The sequence below is a fragment of the Lasioglossum baleicum genome, chromosome 19 (assembly GCF_051020765.1).
Source record: "Lasioglossum baleicum chromosome 19, iyLasBale1, whole genome shotgun sequence".
NCBI lineage: Eukaryota > Metazoa > Arthropoda > Insecta > Hymenoptera > Halictidae > Lasioglossum > Lasioglossum baleicum.
Window position 1 is genome coordinate 3641574 of NC_134947.1, and position 21894 is coordinate 3663467.

Genomic DNA, 21894 nt, shown 5'->3' on the forward strand with positions numbered 1-21894 from the left:
AAATTTCAAGTCGTATATTCCAATATTGAAAAAGTTATGTTGTTTTTAAGACTGTCCGAATATTAGTGGGAGTCACTGTAATTGTTTCGGAAATATAAATTGACAGGAATTAGTCGGATTCATTCAAAAAATATTAATTAATCTTGCATCTCCAAATCGGCAAACCTTCTATCTAAACACATTCGAGCACAATGACCATAGGGCAACACTCTAGAGCCCATTTGTTGATCTCATTGTCGAAGTCGCCAGGTAGTTCTCCATCCTCTGTTTTAATCTCTTCGATCCTGACACAAATCGTTCGCAATGATATTTTCATACTTCTAATCACGTCTCAAATTATTAGACTGCGGATCTGTATGCAAAATAAAGAAATGTTTGCATTGATTGCAAAACACAGGAGCCAAATAACAATTTCATTCTTCTTTTAATTATCTTATTGAGGTGAAACTAATACACTGGTGGCCTTAAATCTTTATAATACCTCGAGTGTCTTAAACTGTACGTACCCATTTTTGTCATAAATGCATAAAATCCGCAGTCTACTAATCATGATTGAGTGTATGATATAAAAATGTTATTATAACTATTAGATATCATTAAATGTTATTAAAAGATAAGGAGACCTCGTTGAATAATTTATATCGTCAATTTTTTCGTCAGTCAGGTGAATCTTTCGGGATTTAGACGAGTCAAGGCTGTCGATTGCGATAGTATGGACCACGAAACGTAAGGTCAACCGAAATTACCTTTTTATGAAATCGACGGTGACCACTTCGGTGAGGGCGTGTGATGTACGTTCGAACAGTATGCGGTTGTAGAGCTGGTTTCTGCACGCGCGTACGAAATTTTCGCCAAAATCTCGCAGTGTTTAGAACAATCAAATATTTCAGCATGTCATCTCCGGTGTAACTCATGCTTGTCAACCAGACGTTCTTGCGAGTTGTTTGATGGCCAAGGGGAACCGCGCGTGTGATCCAACGGTACCACGTCGAACTTCAGTTTGTTCTTGACGCAGTCATGCGGTGATTGCAAGAATGTAATGCAGAAACCGAGTTGCGTTAAGAATATCTCATCACCTTGGCATTAAGAAGTTATCTTTCACAAGAATGCAATTTTATAAGATACGGCTGAACGTAGCGGATCTTTATGCAAAATAAACATTCTCCACCTGCATCGCAACAAAGTGGAATGAAATAGAAATTGATTTGCTTTCAAAATATTTTTAACAGGTTGAAAACAATGTAACAGTAATGTTAAATTCTTCTAATACTCATTCTTGCCATAAATCCATAAAATCCTTAGCACTCGAATTGCTGTACAATTATTCCAAATATTATTTACATTAATAAATGTGTTGGTATTATACAAATAAATTATATTAAAGATGTGTGCTTCGAAATTTATAAAGAAAATTTTATTGGATAGAAAGATTTATATCTTTTGAGTTAATACACGGTTGTTAGAAGTTAATCGCTAAAGTATTCTCAAGTTATTAAAGCGAATGTAACAATTTCGGTCACGAAAGAAACCATCCACGGACCATGTTCTTCCACAGCATTCTGAAAACCAGTGTTACAGAAATTTACATACACACTGACAATTTTCTTCTCTCGATTACACACGTGCCATGGAATTCTTTGCTTCTTTCGGGAAGGTTCCGTTTCGTCTTTTCGTCCGTCTATCGATAAATGTTTATTCAATTACAATTGAAACGACAATTATTAATAGAGGAAGTTGTGCAATTGGTTCGAACAATTTTTATCATTTCTGAATATTTTACCAAATCAATTCTCTTCGTTTACAACACAAGACAAATTCAATTTCCCATCGTCTCGCTCGAAGATGCGCAAGCAACAGTTCAATGCAATACGTGCAGGTACACTCCATAAAACCCCGAGCCCCAACGCATTCAAACTTCCACCGTACAGAGCGGTGCAATTGGGCCCAATTGGTTACCTGGGCGCGCAATCAGTCTCCAGAATTCCACCCTTACCATAAAACCATCGAGGGGTCCGTGTTCGCCCGTTCCGATCCCCCTTTGTCCGCTGTCCCGTTACGTTCTTTTGGCTTCGCCGCGGTCAACGATCGTAAATCGGGCCCGATCGCGTTACCATTCTAATCTCTTGGGCCTGTAGACGTGGGTCCGGCAGCTTTTAGCACCTGTCCAGGAACGGGAGATCGAACCAGGTCGCGAAAATCGTGATGTATTATACAGGGTCTGTCCGGAAAGTAATGCGACCACATTCTTTTTTTAAATCTATTGAACATATGAGTACAAACCTTTAAAATTCTTCAAAGTAGGACCCTTGGGCGTCGACACATTTTTTCCAGGGCGATTTCCATGCTGCGTATGCTCCCTGGAAGACGTTATCTGAAGCCTTTCGTAGTACCCTTGTCGCAGCCTCGTCGAGCACTTCCACCCAAAACTTTTCCGTAGATTACGGGGAAAACAGTAAACGGTACTTCTTAGTTGGATCACAACACTTCCTCAAACCCCCTACAGTCCTGACTTGTCTCCCGCCGACTTCTTCTTGTTTCCAAAAATTAAAAATGTGCTAAAAGGATGCCATTTTGAAAGTGTGGAACGCGTCAAAGAGGCTGTGACGAGGGTACTACGAGAGGTTCCAAAAAACACCTTCCAGGGAGCATACGAAGCATGAAAATCGCGCTGAAAAAAAATGTGTCGATGCCCAAGGATCCTGCTTTGAAGAAATTTAAAGGTTTGAACCCATATGTTTAATAGATTTTTTTTAAAAAGATGTGGTTGAGAAGCGCACTTCGCGCGAGACTCGACGTCAAATGGGACCACTGGATCTTGCCCCGCGTCCAGTCCTCCCCACTACACACGCGATTGATTGCCCACCAAGTGGGTAACGTTCCGAATTCCGGACCCCCTACGAGGAAGAGCTTCCCACCCGACCACTTTCTTCACGCCCTCCCTTTCACTCCAACTCTAATCTCCATTCCACTTTCTTCCTTAACGCGACCAACATCGATTTTCCCGATCGTGGGACCACCTCTTTCCAGCTTCTCTCTTCTCGTTTAACCCCCATTCTCGTTTTTATACAGGTTCCGCACTCCGAAGTCGCCCTTTTGCAAGTCAATTTCATCCTTTCGCAAATCAATTTCACCATTGAGCATTCAGACCTACGTATAATTTAATCGAAATAAATAAATAAAATCAATTGTGGTGCTCTTCACAAGTTTTATTCGACAACGTCCGTACACTTCTGCGGTTCGTTTCAATCTCTGCATATTCATACAATTGCCGATGTAAGGCGTACATGATTCGTTAGGTGTCGCTAATGGTCATTATGCGACACCTGCCGCGATTCTCACTTTACTCTTTCTCACTCTACTCTCTCTCAGTCTCTCTCTCTCTCACTCACTCATACGGCATACTGCTACACGGTGACCATAGTTCGGCCATTCCTGCATTTTCGACGCCCTCGTCGATGCATTTACAATAACTGTTCGTTTCGTACATACATATACATACATTTACTGTTCTAATCTATTTCTATTTCGTGTGGTTTTACAACTGCTGCGCGCGTCTGCGTTCGATTTTTATATTCCCCTGCGCTCATATTAATGTGTTTCAGTTTGTCTACTGCTACAATTCCGCGGTAAGCTCGCTGACTTTGCTGCTCGCCCTCAATGTCGCGTATTACATAGCGATCGTTTTCAAGAACCTGTTCTACCTCATATGGACCACGATATTTCGGTGTCAATTTACGGTTTTCGCCCGTCGCGGGTGGTTCGCTTTTCAATAAAACTATATCGCCTATTTTGTATTGTCTAGCTTTGGTTCGTGTCTTATTAAATTGTTTAGCGAGCGCTTCTTTGTTTTTCTCTAACAGTGTAGCAACGCACGCTCCTTCTTCCTGTGTTCCTAACTCTTCGTTGAGTTCGCGGATCTCGCGAGTCAATGGACTTTCGTGCCATCCGGTAACTTTATAATTGAAAATGATATCGTATGGAGTTCTACGTGTTACTCTGTGTTGGCTGCTGTTCAGCGCCCACTGGACTTCGTGTACATGTCTATCCCAGTCTTCACCGAATAAATTTTCAGTAGTCGTGGAAAGACAGTTAAGTATAACGCTATTCAATCGCTCGATCTGTCCATTGGCGCGCGGCGTACCCGTAGCAATTTTTATGTGTTAAATCTCGTGCTCGTTACAAAATTTTTCGAATACGTGAGCGGTAAACGCCGTACCCCGATCGCTTATAATCCTTTCTGGTCGCCCGTAATGCGACATGAAGCCTAATAGAAATTTTAACGTAGTTTCCGCGCCGACATCTACTACTGCCTGTAATGTCACGTATTTACTGTACCCGCATATGGTTGCGACTATGTATTTATTTCCTTGTTCGGTGGTCGGTAGTGGCCCTAAATGGTCTATATGCACGCTCTGAAACGGTGTATTACCTTTATCTAGTGGGTGTAAAAATCCGGGCTTTTTGCCGCCGGGATTCTTATAATACAAGCAGCTTATGCATCTATTCACGTATTTCGTAACAAAATCGCGCATTTTCGGAAAGTAATACGTCTCCTTTACTTTGCTAAGGGTTTTTTCAATTCCCAAGTGAGCTAATGACTTGTGCGCTTCCGCTACTACCTCGTATCGCAGTTCGGTCGGTACGTACAATCGCCAACGCCCTTTCGTAATTTTGTACACTCGCGCATTGTACATAGTGAATTTATCATGGGCGTCTCGCTCGCCTGCTTCTAAACGATCACGCAATGCTAAAATTTCCGCGTCTGCTCGTTGCATCGCCGCTATCCAATGGGTATGTATTAATTTTGATTCCTAGAACTGGAAGTCCTGTGACAACCGTTTCCCGTGCTTCCTCTACCGGGTTTCGACTTAATACGTCCGCTACGTCATTTTGTTTGGCAGTGTGGTATTCGATTGAATAGTCAAATTCTGATAATTTGACGAACCATCTACCGATGCACGGATTTAGATCCCTTTTGCTACCTAACATTTTTAGGCTGTTGCAGTCTGTTTTTATAACAAAATGAATCCCTATCAAATACACGCGAAATCGCTCTAAAGCGCAAACAATGGCAAGAGCTTCTAGCTCGAAAGAATGATATTTTGCCTCTTCAGACGTTGTTTTGCGGCTATAAAAACTAATTGGGTGCCAATCCTTTCCGTTTTGCTGTTGTAACAGCACCGCACCTAAGCCTGACGCACATGCGTCCGTGTGCACTTCCGTTTTCGCGCTGTGGTCGTATATCGTGAGGACTGGTTTCGATATCAACATTCTTTTAATTGTTTCAAATGCGTTATTTTGAGTTGTTTCCCAAATAAATTTTTCGTTTTTCTTTAAGAGGTCCGTCAGAGGTTTTGCTATAAGGGCAAAGCCTTTGACGAATCGTCGGAAATAGCTAGCCAGTCCTACGAAACTCCTCACGTCGCGAGCTGTTTTCGGCGTTGGAAATGACCTAACGCACTCTACTTTTCGCTCGCTCGGTTGTATCCCTAGCGCTGATACTTCGAAGCCTAAGTATTCAATTTGTGACTTGAAAAAGTGGCATTTACGTAAATTAATTGTCAATCCGGCTTCCCTAAAGACTGTAAAAATTGTGGTTAGACGTGCTAGACCTTCTTCTACCGTCATACTGGGGATTATGACATCGTCTAAATATGCCAACGCTATATCGTACTTTAATGAACCTAGTACCGTATTTATCATTCGTTGAAAGACCGAAGGTGCATTGCATAGCCCGAAAGGCATTCTTTTGAATTGATATTGGCCATCCGGCGAAACGAAGGCTGTCTTGTCTCGCGATTTCGGATCTACTAGTACTTGATAATAGCCGCTGAAGAGATCAAGGCTGGTGTAATGCTTTTGTCCCCGTAGTCTATCTAACTGATCGTCTATTCGTGGTAGGGGATATCTGTCCTTTACCGTTAAATTATTTATACCGCGATAATCAACGCTCATTCGTACTTCGCCGTTTCTCTTCGTACACCTCTCTTCTCGATACCACGTCTCCCTCCTTGATTGTCAGCTCCTCACCGGTAATGTTCAGCACTGGCAGAATGGTCTCTCCCTGTTCGTCCATAGAGACGATGCACCTCGGTATAACTGGGCCCTTTTCTCGGAGGCCTCCCTCCACGCATAGTCCTTGGTCAGGCAGGTCTCCTGCTACAATTATATGACCTAGATAATTGTCTGGGATGACATACGTACCGCTTGCTCGCAATGTCGTCTTAGTAACACTGTACGGCACGGTCTGCAACGGGTTGTCGTCAGTCTTCGATATCTGTAATTCGCCAGCTCTGCTGAGGATGATGACGTCAGGGTGCTCTGTGTACGGGTGGCCCACCAACAGGGGTACCGCTTGGCTCTTGCTTGGAACGACGTGTATTTCTGATTTCACCTCTACACCGTCAATACTTATATTTGCTGTAAACACGCCCAACGGCTGTACTCGACCTTCTCCATATCCTACGAAACTGTTCAGGGTCGTTTCATGGTATGTTATGCCTAGCTCATGTGCGATATCTTGGCGTAAAGCCGTTACGCTGCTGCCAAGGTCAACATAGCATTTCACACTCCGACCACTAATAACTGCGTTTTTGAAGTACTTTTGGTGAGTATCTCCATCTATATACAGAACTCTCGCGGGCATATCGCGTTGACCGCTACGAATTGTCGTGTTTGGGCGAATGTTTTCCGTGCACGACCGCGAATAATGGCCCGACTTTCCACATTTGAAGCATGTTATACTTTGTGTTGCTTTTGGACACGTACGTACGGTGTGACCTTGTTGTTTACAGGCGAAGCATCTTGGCTGATTGTCGTCACGAGGCCCTGGATTGTTTCGACTCTCTTCCGTCTTTGCCGTCTCCTTCCAATATAGATTCGCGCTTCGCAAGTCTGCGAGAAGCTCACTGGGCTTCTTGTACCGGCTTAAAGGTCCTAAATAATCTCGAAAACGGGGATTATTAAGCCCGTCGGCGATCCACTCGATCGCTTCGCGGTCGCCCATTTGCGCACGATTACACTTCGCAAGTTTTTCATAAAAGTACTCGGCTATATCTTGACTTGGTTTCTTTTTGTAATTTTGAGCATCCAATCTAAGACTCACCTCACTCTCGTCTGATGGGAAGCTGTCTTTTAATAGTACTTTCCATTGTGCCCATGTCCGCTGGACACGTGGTAGACTGTCTCGCCATTTCCGTGCTACACCCTTTAGTTTAGCAAGGGCATAGTGTCGTATCGCTACCTCGTCCCAGTTGTACAGGTCTCCGTATTCCTCCATTTTCTCGATCCATTCCTCGATGGTTAGCTCGTTTGTAACAGGATCAAACGCCGGCAGCACACTCGTCGTGTCTCGAAAATGCCTACTCCTCTCATCTTCATAAAACTCCCCGTTTGTCGCCATTTCGGAGGATAAAATTACGTATTCGCCCCTACTGGCCGCGATTTTAGTCCGAAATGTAATGCAGATGCAGTATTCGCGCCTCACGCCTGCCTGCTATACCTCGACAAAGGAACCGACACGTTAACGACGTAATACGCGCCACGTGCTCCAAGTTTCGCGCACTTCCTATTACGACTGCTCCGCTCGTTTTCTCCGCGTTCTCACACGAATCGCTAATATCGATTAAATATTAATATCGCGATCGACTACACTCGATTACGTGAAACGTAGCGATCCCACTTCTGATATCTGTGGTGCTCTTCACAAGTTTTATTCGACAACGTCCGTACACTTCTGCGGTTCGTTTCAATCTCTGCATATTCATACAATTGCCGATGTAAGGCGTACATGATTCGTTAGGTGTCGCTAATGGTCATTATGCGACACCTGCCGCGATTCTCACTTTACTCTTTCTCACTCTACTCTCTCTCAGTCTCTCTCTCTCACTCACTCATACGGCATACTGCTACACGGTGACCATACAATTTAATATATTCTTAATGGGTGAAATTGATTCGCTAAAGAGTTAAATTATTTTCGCAAAACCTATAAAGTTTTTAGCGTCGGAATCTGCTCCTTTCCGAAGTTTTTCTTCTGTTTTATGCGACCGAGCAACATTTTGATCGCATGATCATCCAATTAAGCGAGCACAATGAACTCGAGTGTTTGTCTGTGATAAATCGCATGCATGGTAAAATAATTATACATATCTCGCTCGCAGTAACACACTGTGGTTCCTGTCAACAGTTTCGCGTTTAGGGAGCGTTTCACGTTGATCGAAACGGCAACTCGGATGGAAACAAACGTGCAATACGGCAAGGAAAGGTCAGACAGACAGGTATAGACGCTTCCCAGGATTTATATTGTCATCAATGTCGCCGGTCGTTTTACCCTGCCATAGTCCGGCCACTCTAAGCGACCGTGATTATCCTTACGGGCACCGTCGGTTCTTCCACGCCATAATTAATCGCAGCTATTCCTTTTGACGCGTTAACGGTAACGTTATAGCGTTTCTATTGATAATAATTGTCAGTCGAGTGGTAACTCAGAATCACCACTAACAATTGCTGTACCATTATTCAAAATATTGTTTATTAAATATTGTTGAACATGTTGGTAGCTAATCAATTACTAAACCTTTAATTATTGTATGAGGTATTACAATCAATTTCATATCCATCAAATGAAAAGAATCGTACAGAACGAAATTATTCTACCTAGAACGAGATGTTTCATTTTCGAGTTACAACAGCTCCGAAGTTAAAACAGATGCAAAAGGTTAATTATTATAACTATCTTTTAAGTTTTCAATATAGGCACACATAAAAAAGTTGTGAAATGCAACTTTTAGTATTTTCTCTACAATTCCGGCCAACTGCAATTTCTGGAAAAATATCTTTTCACATCATGCAGTAAACTAATTTCTCCAACTTCTCACGAAAAGTCCATATCGTATAGTCCAACATTTAAAAAGTTACAGTTACACGAATCAATACAATCCCTGGCAAAAAGTTTCCGATCCGGAGGCATTGATACGGATTTTACAAAAAACTATTACTTTATGGAGTTAAAACTGATGGGAAATTAAAAGGGGCTTATTAAAGAATGAAGAACAACAAATTAACATAAGATTCCATTTATTATAATAAAGAAACGAGAAAATAAACAAAATGTTACACGGAAAACGGTTCCCGTTTGATCAAACTGCTGGAAGAAAGTTTTCGATTCGATTTACAATGTGCAACACCAAATATGTTCAACAATTACTGTTGGATGATTCTTATACAGCTGTTTTCGTTGATTCTGAATCTGCCCATGATTTTTCTCCTAGACGCACAGTTATGAGAAATTAATTGTGAAAAAAACATATTTTTCAACTTTAAACAAATATTGTGATGTTATTATCAAAGATATTGGATTGTTCTTTGCAGCAAAAGATTCTGTAGACTTTCCCGAATACAGTGATGTCCAATATTAATACATTATGAATGTTTAAACACATGTTTAAACAATCGTTAAAGATGGAGAGACACCACCTTTGCACCAACTGTTCAGGATATTTTTCAGCTTATCTTCAAAAATAAGGGCAAATCTACAAAAAACCTATTTTTCAAATTTTCAATATAGCCCCCCTCCCCCCATCGACATAAAAATGTTGTCAAATGCAACTTTTACTATTTTCACTACAATTCCGACCAATCGGAATTTCTGGAAGAAAAAGGTTCAAATCGTATAGTCCAATATTAAAAATGTTATGTCCGTTCTTAGAACTTGGGGGAATGAACCGACAATATGTGTGACTTATAATTATTTTTGAATTGTTTAATTTTACCGTTCTTTTTCAGTTGCCAAAATTGCTGTCACTGTAGGAAAAATCCCGAAACCGAAACACTCGCTGAAGAACGAAGATTGTAATGAAAAATGAATTATATGCGGCGAGTAGCCTGATCCTGTGCGCAGTAATAAGGGGCATAAATCCTTGCGGCCAGAGTGAGCGTAGGGGGTAGCTTTCCTTGAGGCTATGTAATGAGGCCCGTCAGGTTGCGGTACGAAATTTGTGGAACGTTGACCTGCGGCTCTGTTGATTTTCAGTTTATAAGATAGTTTAAGAAATAGAACTCGAAGTTGTGTGACAATTATCCCGTTGTTGTATTGTGTTGTCTTCGGATTTTTACGGAACGTGTGCGACTAATAATACGTAAGTGTTTGTTTAAATACTATTATTATATAGACTGCAGAATTATATATTTATGATAAAAATATATAGGTAGGTCTAATTTCTGCCTTCGTTCAAAATCGAGCATTTTTCTTACTGGCAAGTGAACTCATTTTTACGGGATTAGTTCTATGCTCTTGTAGCATTCGCAATAATTTAACATTCAGTTACTCGCACTCCACTTTCTACATACTTTCTATATTAAATAAAATAACTGCTTCAATGTGCAAAATGAATATTTGTCAGTGTAGTAGTCGACTTTTTCACGCTTGTAACACTAAATTTAAAGTTTTGAGGCTGAAAGTATTGTACGCGAGTAATTAAAAGTTAAATATTCGATATACTATGTTTATTATAACAAAATTTAGCATGATTTCTAAGTGAAATGATTTCCGGCTAACTTAAAAAATTAGTGTTTTCGTAAATTCTGGATGGTCGATTTTGAAGGGTAGGATTTTCTCTAGATGATTATATGTATGTATACAATTAGTGCACATGAATCTTTCCATGCGAGATAGGACTACTGTTTCGAATTTTGTTCAAATTTGACTACGTTGCAGTCTTTAGCAAAATATAGACGTATCTCGAAGAATTCTTTGAAATCTTGGAAACTGTTGGTTTTACGGACGTGTAATATGAGGTGTGTGTCACAAATTTTTCATTAAATTATAACGGCTAAACTAGCAAATTGATGAAACTTAGTTTTGGGTACTCATAGTGAAACCATCAGAGTATTTAATAAAAACTATTTCAGTTCAGAAAATATTTGTTTTCATAGTTAATTTTGCAATTGTTTTAAACAGGTGCATTGCTATGAAAGCACCAGAAAATAAAAAAAATAATTATAATATAGCCGCAAGTGTCCTCTTTACGGACCCGTTTTTAAAAATACGGATACTTCAAAATTGGCGACATGAAAATTATTTGAAGTGAACGCTGCACCGAAATATATGGCGTGAGGGCCGTCCTGTCGGTTGTTGCAGGACGAAACTAGAAGGGCCTCACAGACGGGCCTACCTGGGCCTACCCACACATTTGAAATGTCTGCCTGACGGCTCTGACGTCACCATGTCTGTCGGTCGTAGGATGCACTGTAGGCGCACCCTAAGGGTACGATAGCAGTGGACCCGTTTTCGTCCTACATCAGACATCAGCCCACACAGACGAGCGTTCGGAAGGGATGTGTTGGTGTCTTTTCGTCCGTTTTCGTCCAGCAAGGTGCTCACAGTGGGCCAGAAGCCGGACGAAATGGTCAAAATCACGGGGAGCCGAACCTTTTTCAGGTACTTCGAGGAGGGTAACAATGGACAAACCCCATGGGGCCTCGACGCTGGACGATGTAGGAGGAAGTTAAAATGATTTTGATTTTTGTCTGATGTAGGACGAACAGCGTTCACTTCAAATAATTTCATGTCGCCAATTTTGAAGTATCCGTATTTTTAAAAACGGGTCCATAAACAGGACACTTGGGGCTATATTATCATTATTTTTATTTTTCCAATTTCCTGACGGTATGATAGCAATGCGCCTGTTTAAAAAACAATCGCAAAATAAACTATGAAAATAAATATTTTTTCAACTGAAATAATTTTTATTAAATACTCTTATGGTTTCAGTATGTGCACCCAAAACTAAAATTGTCATTGTTTTGTTAGTTTGGCCGTTATAATTTAATGAAGAAGTTGTGACACCTCATATTCCACGTCCGCGTAGAACCATCAATTTTCAAGATTTCAAAGAATTCTCTTTGAGATACGTTCATATTTTACTAAAGACTGCAACATATCCAAATTTGAACAAAATTCGAAACAGGAGTCCTATTTTGCATGGAATGATACATGTGCATTAATTGTATGTAGATCAACGTTCACGGAAGTATGGATACTCGAGAATAATTAAAAACTAAAACAATTATAAGATACTGCGATTTTTAGATCAATCGTAAGCAGAATTATTATCTGTAATTGTTGTTTATTTTAATTATCATTTCATTGATCGTCTGATTTTTGAAAAAAACTGAAACACGCCACATCCGGATAGTGTTTTCATTTTCGTAGTTTTAAAAATGTTAAGCTTAATAAATATGGATTCAAGAAAATCGTTTATCTCGCTGTTTTCAAAACGATAGTGACCTTACTTATCGGAAAGTTAAAAATGTCGCAAACTGAGTTAAGTAAAGTACAACTCGTGTTGTCCGAGAAAGTGCCGACTTCCAGCTCAATAGTAATTACCTGTCATAAACCTCTCCATAGAGAACACCCCCGGGAACGGCACATAAACAAATCGAGCCTATCATTGTTAGGTCTGCCTATCCCCACCACAGCCGCGCCCGTAGTCCCAATGTTTTGACTTCCACGTTGCACGCTACATGGTATGTGTGGTCGCTGTAGCCAATATTTCGACGACACAGCCGCAAATGCGTGTGAAACGAGGCCTGCCTCCTCCACTCTGACCCAATCGGCCGCGCATTCAAACCTAGACACGTCACCGTACTCCTGCCCTGAACAGCTTCTTCTCAGGCTCGCATGAATACAATGACACTAGTTCGGACCCATACGAGATGGCGCCTTGCCACCCCCTGCAATCGCGTAGTAGTGGGCGGTAACGGTATAATCGCTCGTACGGGGCAGTGTATTCGACTACTTGTTGAACATAAACCGATTAAAAATGATTTTTCACTACGTGAAAGGTGTAATTTTAGGACAAATGCTGTAGACCCTTATTTCAGCATGCCTAGAGAATATTCAGCAATTTTATGGACTCAAAATAAAAAACAATTCAAATCTAACAGCTGTTTGTAGTTCGCAAGCTATTTCTCGTGCGAAAAAAATGTTCAAACAAATGTTGCATGGTTCCTAGGGGGCATATGTATAGTGCTTCAATCTGATTTTTGTTACTTTGATTCAAGATGAATCATACAAGATGCAAATGGTTTTTCCTGGCAAGACAGCTGTTGCAGACTGCCGGACCTCGTTCAGCGTAGCCTTTTGGAAACTCGGAGTTTATTGTACCAGCATTTGCTGGTACAGCCGAAAACAAACTATTGTAAAGAACGGAGCATGCTTTGTCCAACATTATGAATTGGACGCGCTAAAAACATTATGACAATGGTCATTGTAAAAAATAAAAACTTTGCTACACCAGCAAATGCTGGTGCAATAAACCCCGAGTTTCTAAAAGGCTTCGCTGAACGAGGTCCAGCGGGAATGTACTCACCGCACCGAATAATATTTACACTATGAAACTTTTGAAAATCAAGGAGTGCATGTACACAAAAACAACAAAGAAATGAGAAAAAATTTTTTTCTTCAATAGTATATGTCGCAGTTGTTTCCAATGTCAGTGTTTGTGCTTAGGTTCTATTATAATCTACAATCGTTGCATTAATACTGTAACTATTAATACTGCAATGTATTTCAATACACATAGATTTTTCAAAATGACATTACCATAATAAACGAATTATTGCCACGTCTTGGGGATTTTGCACCACTGTGCGACATACGATAGCGTAGCGGCTATCGCCACGTGGAATAAAACATTGGGCATGCAAATGGACGGGTCATTTGCATTATTGGGCGATCGACGGCGAAGCTATTTTTCAAAAAGCTGTTTTTAGCGCGTCCAATTCATAATTTTTTACTGTGTCAACACGCGTTGTCCGAGAAAGTGTCGACTTCCAGCTCAATAGGAATGACCTGTCATAAACCTCTCCATAGAGAACAACCCCGGGAACGGCCAGCAAATGCTGGTACAATAAACTCCGAGTTTCCATAACGAGGGCCGTCCTGTCGGTCGATGCAGGACGAAACTAGAAGGGTCTCACAGACGGGCCTACCTGGGCCTACCCACGCATTTGAAATGTCTGCCAGACGGCTCTGACGTCACCAAGTCTGTCTGATGTAGGACTCACTGTGATCGTACCCTAAGGGGCCGCATCTGGCATCCCTGCTCGCGTAACATCGTCGCGTAACACCACTTCCGTCACATCAGAAAATCATTACCCCCAGCAAAGAAGTTTCACTTCAAAAATGTTATCTGGAAGAGTTCAGGATAGCTACTCCTGTACTTGATTCATCCGACAAGTTTCTTTACCTTACGGAGGATCAAGATTTTCCAACGAATAGGTACGTGCAATGAACTAGGTACAAGCTCGCTGTATTCATTTGACTGTAGTTTCTATACCATGCCTGCAGACATAAGCAAAGGGAGAAAGAGTCTAAAACAATATGTAACGAGCAAATACATTTGGCCGATAATAGTTGGAGACTGTGGGACGAATCAAAGAGTCAAGATTGTAATTCGGAAAGCGACACGGATAGTATAGGAACAAGAAGTTTGTCAACCAGTACCTCCAAAGAGTGGCATCCTACCGTACCTAAGCCATTTAGTTTTACTTTAAGGCAGGCATGCACAGGTGGACGATTTGGGAGCAGGAGCAATCGACCCTGCTCCTAAGCAGGGTCGGAGCAGTGACCTTGCTCGGACGTATGGAAGGGGAACCCACCAATTGTAAACGGAGCACGAGAGAAGACGAGAAGAAGAGCGTATGAGAGTGGGGGCGGCGTCTACGTTGTTGTAGTCTGACCACTCCGGCGCGCTCTCCACTTCCCCACGCCCCTCCCACTCGTCTTCTCTCGTGCTCTGTTTACAAGTCACGCTTAGTGGGTTCCCCTTCCATACGTCCGATCTGCTCTGAGAGCATACGGGGAGCAACTTGGGAGCACGGGAGCTGCTCTGAGAGCAAAGAGCTGTGCATGCCTGCTTTAAGGTAACATATACATAGATATACAATATGTATAAGATTAAAATGTATGTATAATGTAAATCGACTGTCGAATGTTTCAGAGAAGAAGCAGAAAAGTATATGGAGCAAGTTGAAACGGGGGATACGCAGCGCAAACATTATGGGAATACCGATAAAAGTCCTTGCAGAAAGCGTCGTATAAGACCGATTCCGCTTACATCGAAAATTCCACTTTACGACAAATTATTAGTGAAAAAAGAAGAATGGTTTGATCTCGTTTGCGTTTTACTCACAGGTTGAGTCAATAAGCAATATCATGTGAATCATTGGTTTATTTTTGAGAACCAAAGTCAACTCAATTTCGAATTACATAGTGGTTTTTGCCGATTCGATTTAAAAGAAATACACAGTGTTAGCCGACACAACCTGTCCATCTTATATAAAACACTTTCTATAGCAGTTCTTTTTATTGATTCATCCAGTATATACTTATTTCCTTTTTTCACGATAGCAAACAGATCCAAGTTACAAGATACCGTATTTATCTTGTAGAAGTCGTCTGATTCGCGAAGAAAGTGCCTTAAACCTAATGTCTCAGGTGCGTCCGTTTCGGCTCGAATGCGATCGTCGAGCACGGAGATCTTTGGTACGATCTAGCCCAGAGATTCGCAGTAAAAGCGTGAACGTGTGCACGAAATTCAAAGCTAAACCCGTACCGAAGAATCTCTTCAGTACCGATATACATATACGATCGTATGCTCGAGGACGAATATTACAGGTCAATAGAATAGATCAATTGTCTAGAAACGATTGACTCTACTACGCAGGCATAGCTAATCAGAATCGGCTGGAATGTTCAGGCACTTGCAGAAAAGAGTCAGAGCGGCAGAGTTGATGAAGTCCTCTTCTTTGCCGCCGTCGATGGCGAGGCGAGAAGGCGTGAAATCCGCGTACACGGATATGGAAGACGCAAAGAAAAGTTGCGACGAGAATCTGGGCAGCAGGAATTCTCGCCGGTCGTCGAACGTTACGTCACCGCCGCTAGAAAGATGCAGATCAGCGATGTCGCTTTTGCCGGAACGAGGAAATAATTTAGCAGCTACTTTGAGGTGTCAAGTGTCACGGTGCTTATCGGAACGCTGTTTGTCTGTTTGTTGTACCGGAAACCGTTCGCATCACGCTATATCGCGCTCTTGTTTATGTTTCAGAGAGAAATTCGAGCGCGAAATAAAGGACAAAATGGAGGAGAAACGTCGAGAACAGGAAATAACAATGAGCTCTCCCGTGTGTAGAGCTCCGAGGTCCGCGGCAAGGTACGATTCTCTTCAAGTAAGATCACCGTACGCGTATCATTTTAGCGCGAGACGTTCTCACGACGAGTAGGTACCTACAAGTGTATACATTTTGAACATAAGGCACGATCATCAGAGGGACCTTAACATCCGAACCTCGCTTCGTCGCGACGAAGCGCGCGAACAAGCGGAACGTCATCGGTTACAGATGGAAATGATGCTGGATCGCGTGACTCAAATACCAACTTTGTTCGAACGTCACTCTCAGGTGAATCGAGCGATCTTTGACGCAGTGGATTACGGAAAACCGTTAACGAGGTTTTTGTTTCAGACTTACCAGGTGCTGATGGAAACGCAACAAAAAGACGGACCGAAGTTGCTGCAACGAAAGAAGAAAAGAAAACAACAGAGGCAACAGTCGCGCGTGGTGGGCATATCAACTACGATAGCATTTGTAGACCGGATTCTGGATCACTCACCAGCTCCTCCGGAACGTTATTGTCCGCGAGTCAATCGTCAAAATCTTCGGACGCATCCATGTCGCATGCTTCCGACAAATCGACAGCGAAATCTCAGTGTTCGTTTTCGAAAAAGAGAGGCGATCGCGGTCAATTGAAGGTTTCCATAAACGAGACGGCGGAGCTGATCAACAATCAAACTGAACACAACGAGTTGCACGACGAATTACACGACGATCGACGTTCTTCTAGCGACGAGCACAATGAGAACGCGTCGCAAACCGGTAACCACGATATCGAGAGTAACGGTAGCGTCAATCGATGCTGATACATGATCATAGCAATGACGTTATATGTACAACGCTTCTTTCGGTCGTTCTGCTTACGATTTCAATACGATTATGTTTTTTCGACTTCGAATGCACAATAAACGGTTCTTTAATCAATAGTAATTTATTGTTAACGTTATAGTAAAATTTACAAAGGTAAAACTATAGAATAGTTGGAATGCGACCACCGTACACAGTTTTACGCACGCGTAACGATTACGACCCCGCCGTATCGGGAATTACAGCGTTGGAAAGTCAGTTGAAGCGTTTCAGCGAAAAGAATGTTGTTTCCGGTTGGATTGGTCGACCGCGTATAAAAGATGTCAAAGTCCTAAGAAAATGTGTACAGTAATCTAAGGTCTAACGATGCCCAAGATCCAGTCTATGTAATAAACAACGTTTGTGTAAACGCCGGGGACTCCTTCTATGGCGCAGCCACGTTGTCCGAAGCTAACGATCCCGAACTGAACGGATTTCACGGTGTCCTTGAAGAGCGTCGGTAACTGGAGCGGTCCACCGCTGTCTCCGGTGCACGCGTCCGTAATTCTGCTGCCGCCAGCGCACAACTGCTTGTGCCAGATTTGTGCTTTGCCCTTGTAGGCTTGTGCGCAATCCGGCAAAGTGGCGATCGTCAATTTCACTTGCAGCAGGGCCTGACTCCGCATACCGCTCTCCGTCGTACCCCAGCCCGTCACTACCACCTGTCGTCGAAACATTCAGAGGAAATGGTCACGAGAACGCTACGAGGAAAACTAAGCTTATTCAAAGCTGACAAAACTTACCTTTTTCCTTGGCAGAGTAGAGTTGAATCCCACCGGCAGGCAGATCGGCCTCACGTTCTTCGGCCTGTAATCAGCGTCTCCGTTCAATCGTAACAGGGCGATGTCGTTCTGCGCCGATTTCGGCGTATAGTCAGGATGAAAATGCACGCTCTCAAGGCCAAAGTCTTGATACCTCTCCGCGCAGGCCACCTCGAGACCCCAGTCGTCTTTGTCGCAGTCGCGTTCCGTGGACAAATCGTGTTCCCCTATCCGTACGCCGATCAGTCTAGTACCTAAAGACAATATATCGGTTGTTCTATTTTTACTGCTTCGGTGGTAGTAGTAGTAGAATAGTATCAATAAACGGGACCGTCGTCCTTTCGAGGTTCAGGTGTCCGGATTAACAATAACAGCTGCGCGGTTCGGGATGGAATGGACGCTTTAATTGCCCCCTCATCCGGGACGAAAGTCTTTTCTTTGGAAAACGGAGAATTTGTTCCACGCTAGGCTACCCAATAAACAGGACCCCCGCCCTTTCAAGATTCTGAGGTCTGGACAAACAATAAGAGCCGCGCAGTTCGGGATGGAATGAAGGCTTTAATTGCCCTCTAATCGGGGACAACAACTTTTTATTTGGAAAACCGAAAATTTCGTCGACGCTAGGATACTCTCTCGTATGATATTTGGTTATCGAATACTGACTTACCAGAGGGTAGCCTTGTGACGCAGTGGGCAGCGGTTAGCACGTATCGCTTGTTGATCAGCGTTCCACCGCATTTGAAATCCGGGACACCGTTTCCGGAAATGTAACCGAGCAATGCCATCCACGGAAATTCGAACACGCCGGTTTTGTTACCACCGATGATTTTTTGCGTGTACACCGGACCACACGAGTCTTCGTTTATCAGATGTAAGTTCGGGTGGTTGGAAACGTCCGGGGGTGCGGGCACGTTTATGAGATCGACCTGCGGGCTTGGAGATTCCGTTGACGTTGGGGGTGGTTCTGTCGTTATTACAGGCTGAAACCATTGTTCTATTATTCACTGCAATTCCTTTGTGGCGATCAGCTACTCAACCGCGACACATCATAGCTACGATGAAAAATCAACAGTATCGAAAACACAAATACAGTAGAACCTCAATTATCTGTGTTAATTAGTGGAACATGATTGAACGCACCCGAATAATGCAAATTACGACTGGTAAACGAAAAGATAGGACTTTTGAAGGCGATGGCGGCCTAGATCGATCTTTTATCTAGCGCTTTTGACTACTGAAAAACCCCACTTTTGTATTACACTGTCCAACAGCCAAAAAGTATTTCGATTCCCACTATGCGATTCTTATAGAGTTTTCCGCGCTGATTCCGAATCTGGTTTTAATTTTTTTCCTATACGTCCAGTTTTTGAGAAAATGGAGTTTAAAAAAAAGACATATTTTTCAACTTTAAACAAATATTGCGATGCTATTATAAAACATATTGAATTGTTCTTTACAGCAAAAGATTCTGTAGACTTTCCCGAATACAGTGATATCCAATATTAATACATTATGATTGTTTAAACATGTTTAAACCATGATTAAAGATGGAGATGCACCACTTTTGCACCAATTTTTGCGGATATTTTCGAATTTATCTCAAAAAATAAGGGTCCAGCGAAAAATTGAACTATACCACGCGAAAGAGCAGATTTTTATCTTGAAAAACCCCCGTTTGAAGTTTGCATGGTCGACGTTTTTTTCGAACCAGAAAGCAAAATATCTTCGCGCGACATGAGTTTCCGCCAGTGGCGCTCGGGACGGGATACGGCGCAGCGACGGGATACGGAGCGGCGAACGACCGTTCTGGTGGTGAGCGCCACTGGTGACAACTCATGTCGGGCGAAGATATTTTGCTTTCTGGTTCGAAGAAAACGTCGACCATGCAAACATCACAGGGGGGTTTCTCAAGATAAAAGTCTGCTCTTTCGCGTGGTATAGTTCAATTTTTCGCTGGACCCTTATTTTTTGAGATAAATTCGAAAATATCCGCAAAAATTGGTGCAAAAGTGGTGCATCTCCGTCTTTAATCATTGTTTAAACATGTTTAAACAATCATAATGTATCAATATTGGATATCACTGTATTCGGGAAAGTCTACAGAATCTTTTGCTGTAAAGAACAATTCAATATGTTTTATAATAACATCGCAATATTTGTTTAAAGTTGAAAAATATGTCTTTTTTTTAAACTCCATTTTCTCAAAAACTGGACGTATAGGGAAAAAATTAAAACCAGATTCGGAATCAGCGCGGAAAACTCTATAAGAAACGCATAGTGGGAATCGAAATACTTTTAAAAAGTTGAAATTTGTTGGACAGTGTTATCGAGAAATAAGAACGCGCATCCTGGAAAAACGATTCTACTCCATTAACGCAAACTAATTCTTTGCGGAAAGTATTCAGACAAAGAATAATTCAGATAAAGAATTCGAACATCAGAGGTCCGGATAATCGAGGCGTCTAACAGTTTTGATCGAGGCTGTACGTTGTAGTTGTACACGGCCCGTACACAGGCACCTGTTTATATTTACCTGCTGTGCGCAACAAACTTTGGGAGTCCTGCCCTCGAAGCCGCATAGCAAGCTTCGCAAGTAGTTCTTAATTTCTCTGGTCAAGGGTCTGTGTTGCAAGAGTTGAACCACTGCCGGACAATTCCGCACATTGATGCACAGACCGGGTCTATTCTCGGGTGTGGAGCACCTGTCCTCTATCGGGAAGAAGAAAACTCAATATTATCGGACATGGCTAGAGTTTTTGCGGAGTGTTTGAAAATCGAGGTCCGTCGGGTCATCGTCGGCTCATTGGCTCGTCGGATCCGGTAAACGCGTTATTATACTCGAAATTATACTCACGTGCAGTACACCTCTGCAGAAGAAGAACCATCAGCACGGGGAGAAGAATGTGACGAGTCATTCTTGTGCAGACTCTGTCAGTCGCTTCTCTTTGCTTCGGAAAGACGTTCAAAAATCAGCGAGACACTTTGCGCACTGTTTGACCGTGGATCGTTCGCAGGAGTGCGTCACACGATTCTTTCTCCCGTTATACCGATCTGATTCAATCGTTTGAACAAACACCGACATCAACAAGGAAGACGATCGTCACGTTCCGAACGATCCACTCCCATTCGACACTTGTCTGCAGCCAGTGATTTTTCAAACCTGTTTCGGAAACTGTTTATTTTCTGATTCTGCCGAGAACGGATACCCGCGCGACGATCCTTGACGTTCTAACCAGTGATGCCAGAATCGGGGACGCGAGGACGCTTCCCCTCCAGCACAGGTTCCCCCTCTCTGACGGACCGTCCTCGCCGTAGCTTCTGCTGCGCACGCGCTACACACGAACGTACTTCTACTCTGCCCGTGTGAGTGCATGCTCGATTGCACGCGCGCTACACAAACAAGCGTACCTCTACCATGTCCGTGTGACTACCTGCTCGACCGAACGCGTCGGCGACGCGTTCCTTCGATTTTCACCAATTTTCATGTTGCCGAAGTTTCGGAAGCACGATTCGAAAAGTCGGGATCTGGAGACGGCGCGCATGTGAATCCCGGGACGGCGCGGCGCGACGCGGTGCACATTTTGCTATAACTTTTGATCTAAAAAAGATATCGAAGCGAAATTTGGACTAAATTTTTTTTTAAAAAACCGGGTTTAATGGTTCATCCTAAAATATGTTTTGTATTTCTTAAAAAATTTTTCTCGTTGATTTTTAAAGTTAAGGTAGTCCAGAAGGCCCCCAACACAAATTGATTTTTAGTCGAACCATGCTCAATAAACAATTACGAAAAAATTTATAAATATTCCACTTAATAGCACACATGATTGAGATTTTTTTCAGATTTTTCAGATTATGCAGACATGTTTGTGAAAATCTCGTAATTGAAAATCTCGAAACATTCGAAGAAAATGCATATTTCGTATTGAACTTTTCGAGATACCAGTTTTATAAAAATTCATTAGTCCGATATTATTGAAACAATTGTCCTTAATTTTTCTCAGAATTTTTTATGAATTGTATCGTTGTTAAAAAATCAAAATCAATTTTTTCGATACTTCTTTGTTGATGTATTATGTAATACTGAATATTTTTATAATCAGAAAAATAATGT

The 21894-nt window shown here is 42.2% G+C and overlaps 3 protein-coding genes across 3 annotated transcripts; 1 reads left to right on the top strand and 2 right to left on the bottom strand.

Moving 5' to 3' along the window:
• Positions 1-172: 172 nt before the first annotated feature.
• On the bottom strand, positions 173-7402 carry LOC143218356 (uncharacterized). The gene is made up of 3 exons (XM_076443489.1): positions 5962-7402; positions 4946-5888; positions 173-284 (listed from the first exon to the last, which is right to left on the bottom strand). The coding sequence occupies exons 1-3, from the start codon at positions 7400-7402 to the stop codon at positions 173-175; spliced, it is 2496 nt and encodes an 831-aa protein (XP_076299604.1).
• Positions 7403-11460: 4058 nt separating this feature from the next.
• Positions 11461-16982, top strand: LOC143218357 (uncharacterized). Its single transcript, XM_076443490.1, is given in 11 exon segments — positions 11461-11496; positions 14151-14284; positions 14354-14560; positions 15006-15170; positions 15457-15643; positions 15645-15682; positions 15765-16028; positions 16113-16217; positions 16320-16464; positions 16528-16606; positions 16609-16982. Coding segments are annotated over 11 exon segments (1734 nt in total).
• Positions 16983-17161: 179 nt separating this feature from the next.
• Positions 17162-20998, bottom strand: LOC143218431 (melanization protease 1-like). The gene is made up of 5 exons (XM_076443583.1): positions 20638-20998; positions 20317-20492; positions 18451-18763; positions 17766-18037; positions 17162-17684 (listed from the first exon to the last, which is right to left on the bottom strand). Exons 1-5 carry the CDS (start codon positions 20696-20698, stop codon positions 17337-17339), a joined length of 1170 nt encoding a protein of 389 aa, XP_076299698.1. The 5' UTR covers positions 20699-20998; the 3' UTR covers positions 17162-17336.
• Between the last annotated feature and the right edge of the window lie 896 nt (positions 20999-21894).

Bases quoted from the DNA above. Each gene is read 5' to 3' on its own strand.
- LOC143218356 (XM_076443489.1), bottom strand. From the start codon at position 7,402: ATGGCGACAAACGGGGAGTTTTATGAAGATGAGAGGAGTAGGCATTTT. The intron at 5,889-5,961 runs GTACGAATGAGC...TACCACGAATAG, and splicing joins GTACGAAGAGAAACGGCGAA to ACGATCAGTTAGATAGACTA. The intron at 285-4,945 runs GTTCGTCAAATT...GATTTGTGTCAG, and splicing joins AATCCGTGCATCGGTAGATG to GATCGAAGAGATTAAAACAG.
- LOC143218431 (XM_076443583.1), bottom strand. From the start codon at position 20,698: ATGACTCGTCACATTCTTCTCCCCGTGCTGATGGTTCTTCTTCTGCAG. The intron at 20,493-20,637 runs GTGAGTATAATT...TCTTCCCGATAG, and splicing joins TCTGCAGAGGTGTACTGCAC to AGGACAGGTGCTCCACACCC. The intron at 18,038-18,450 runs GTAAGTCAGTAT...TATTGTCTTTAG, and splicing joins CGTCACAAGGCTACCCTCTG to GTACTAGACTGATCGGCGTA.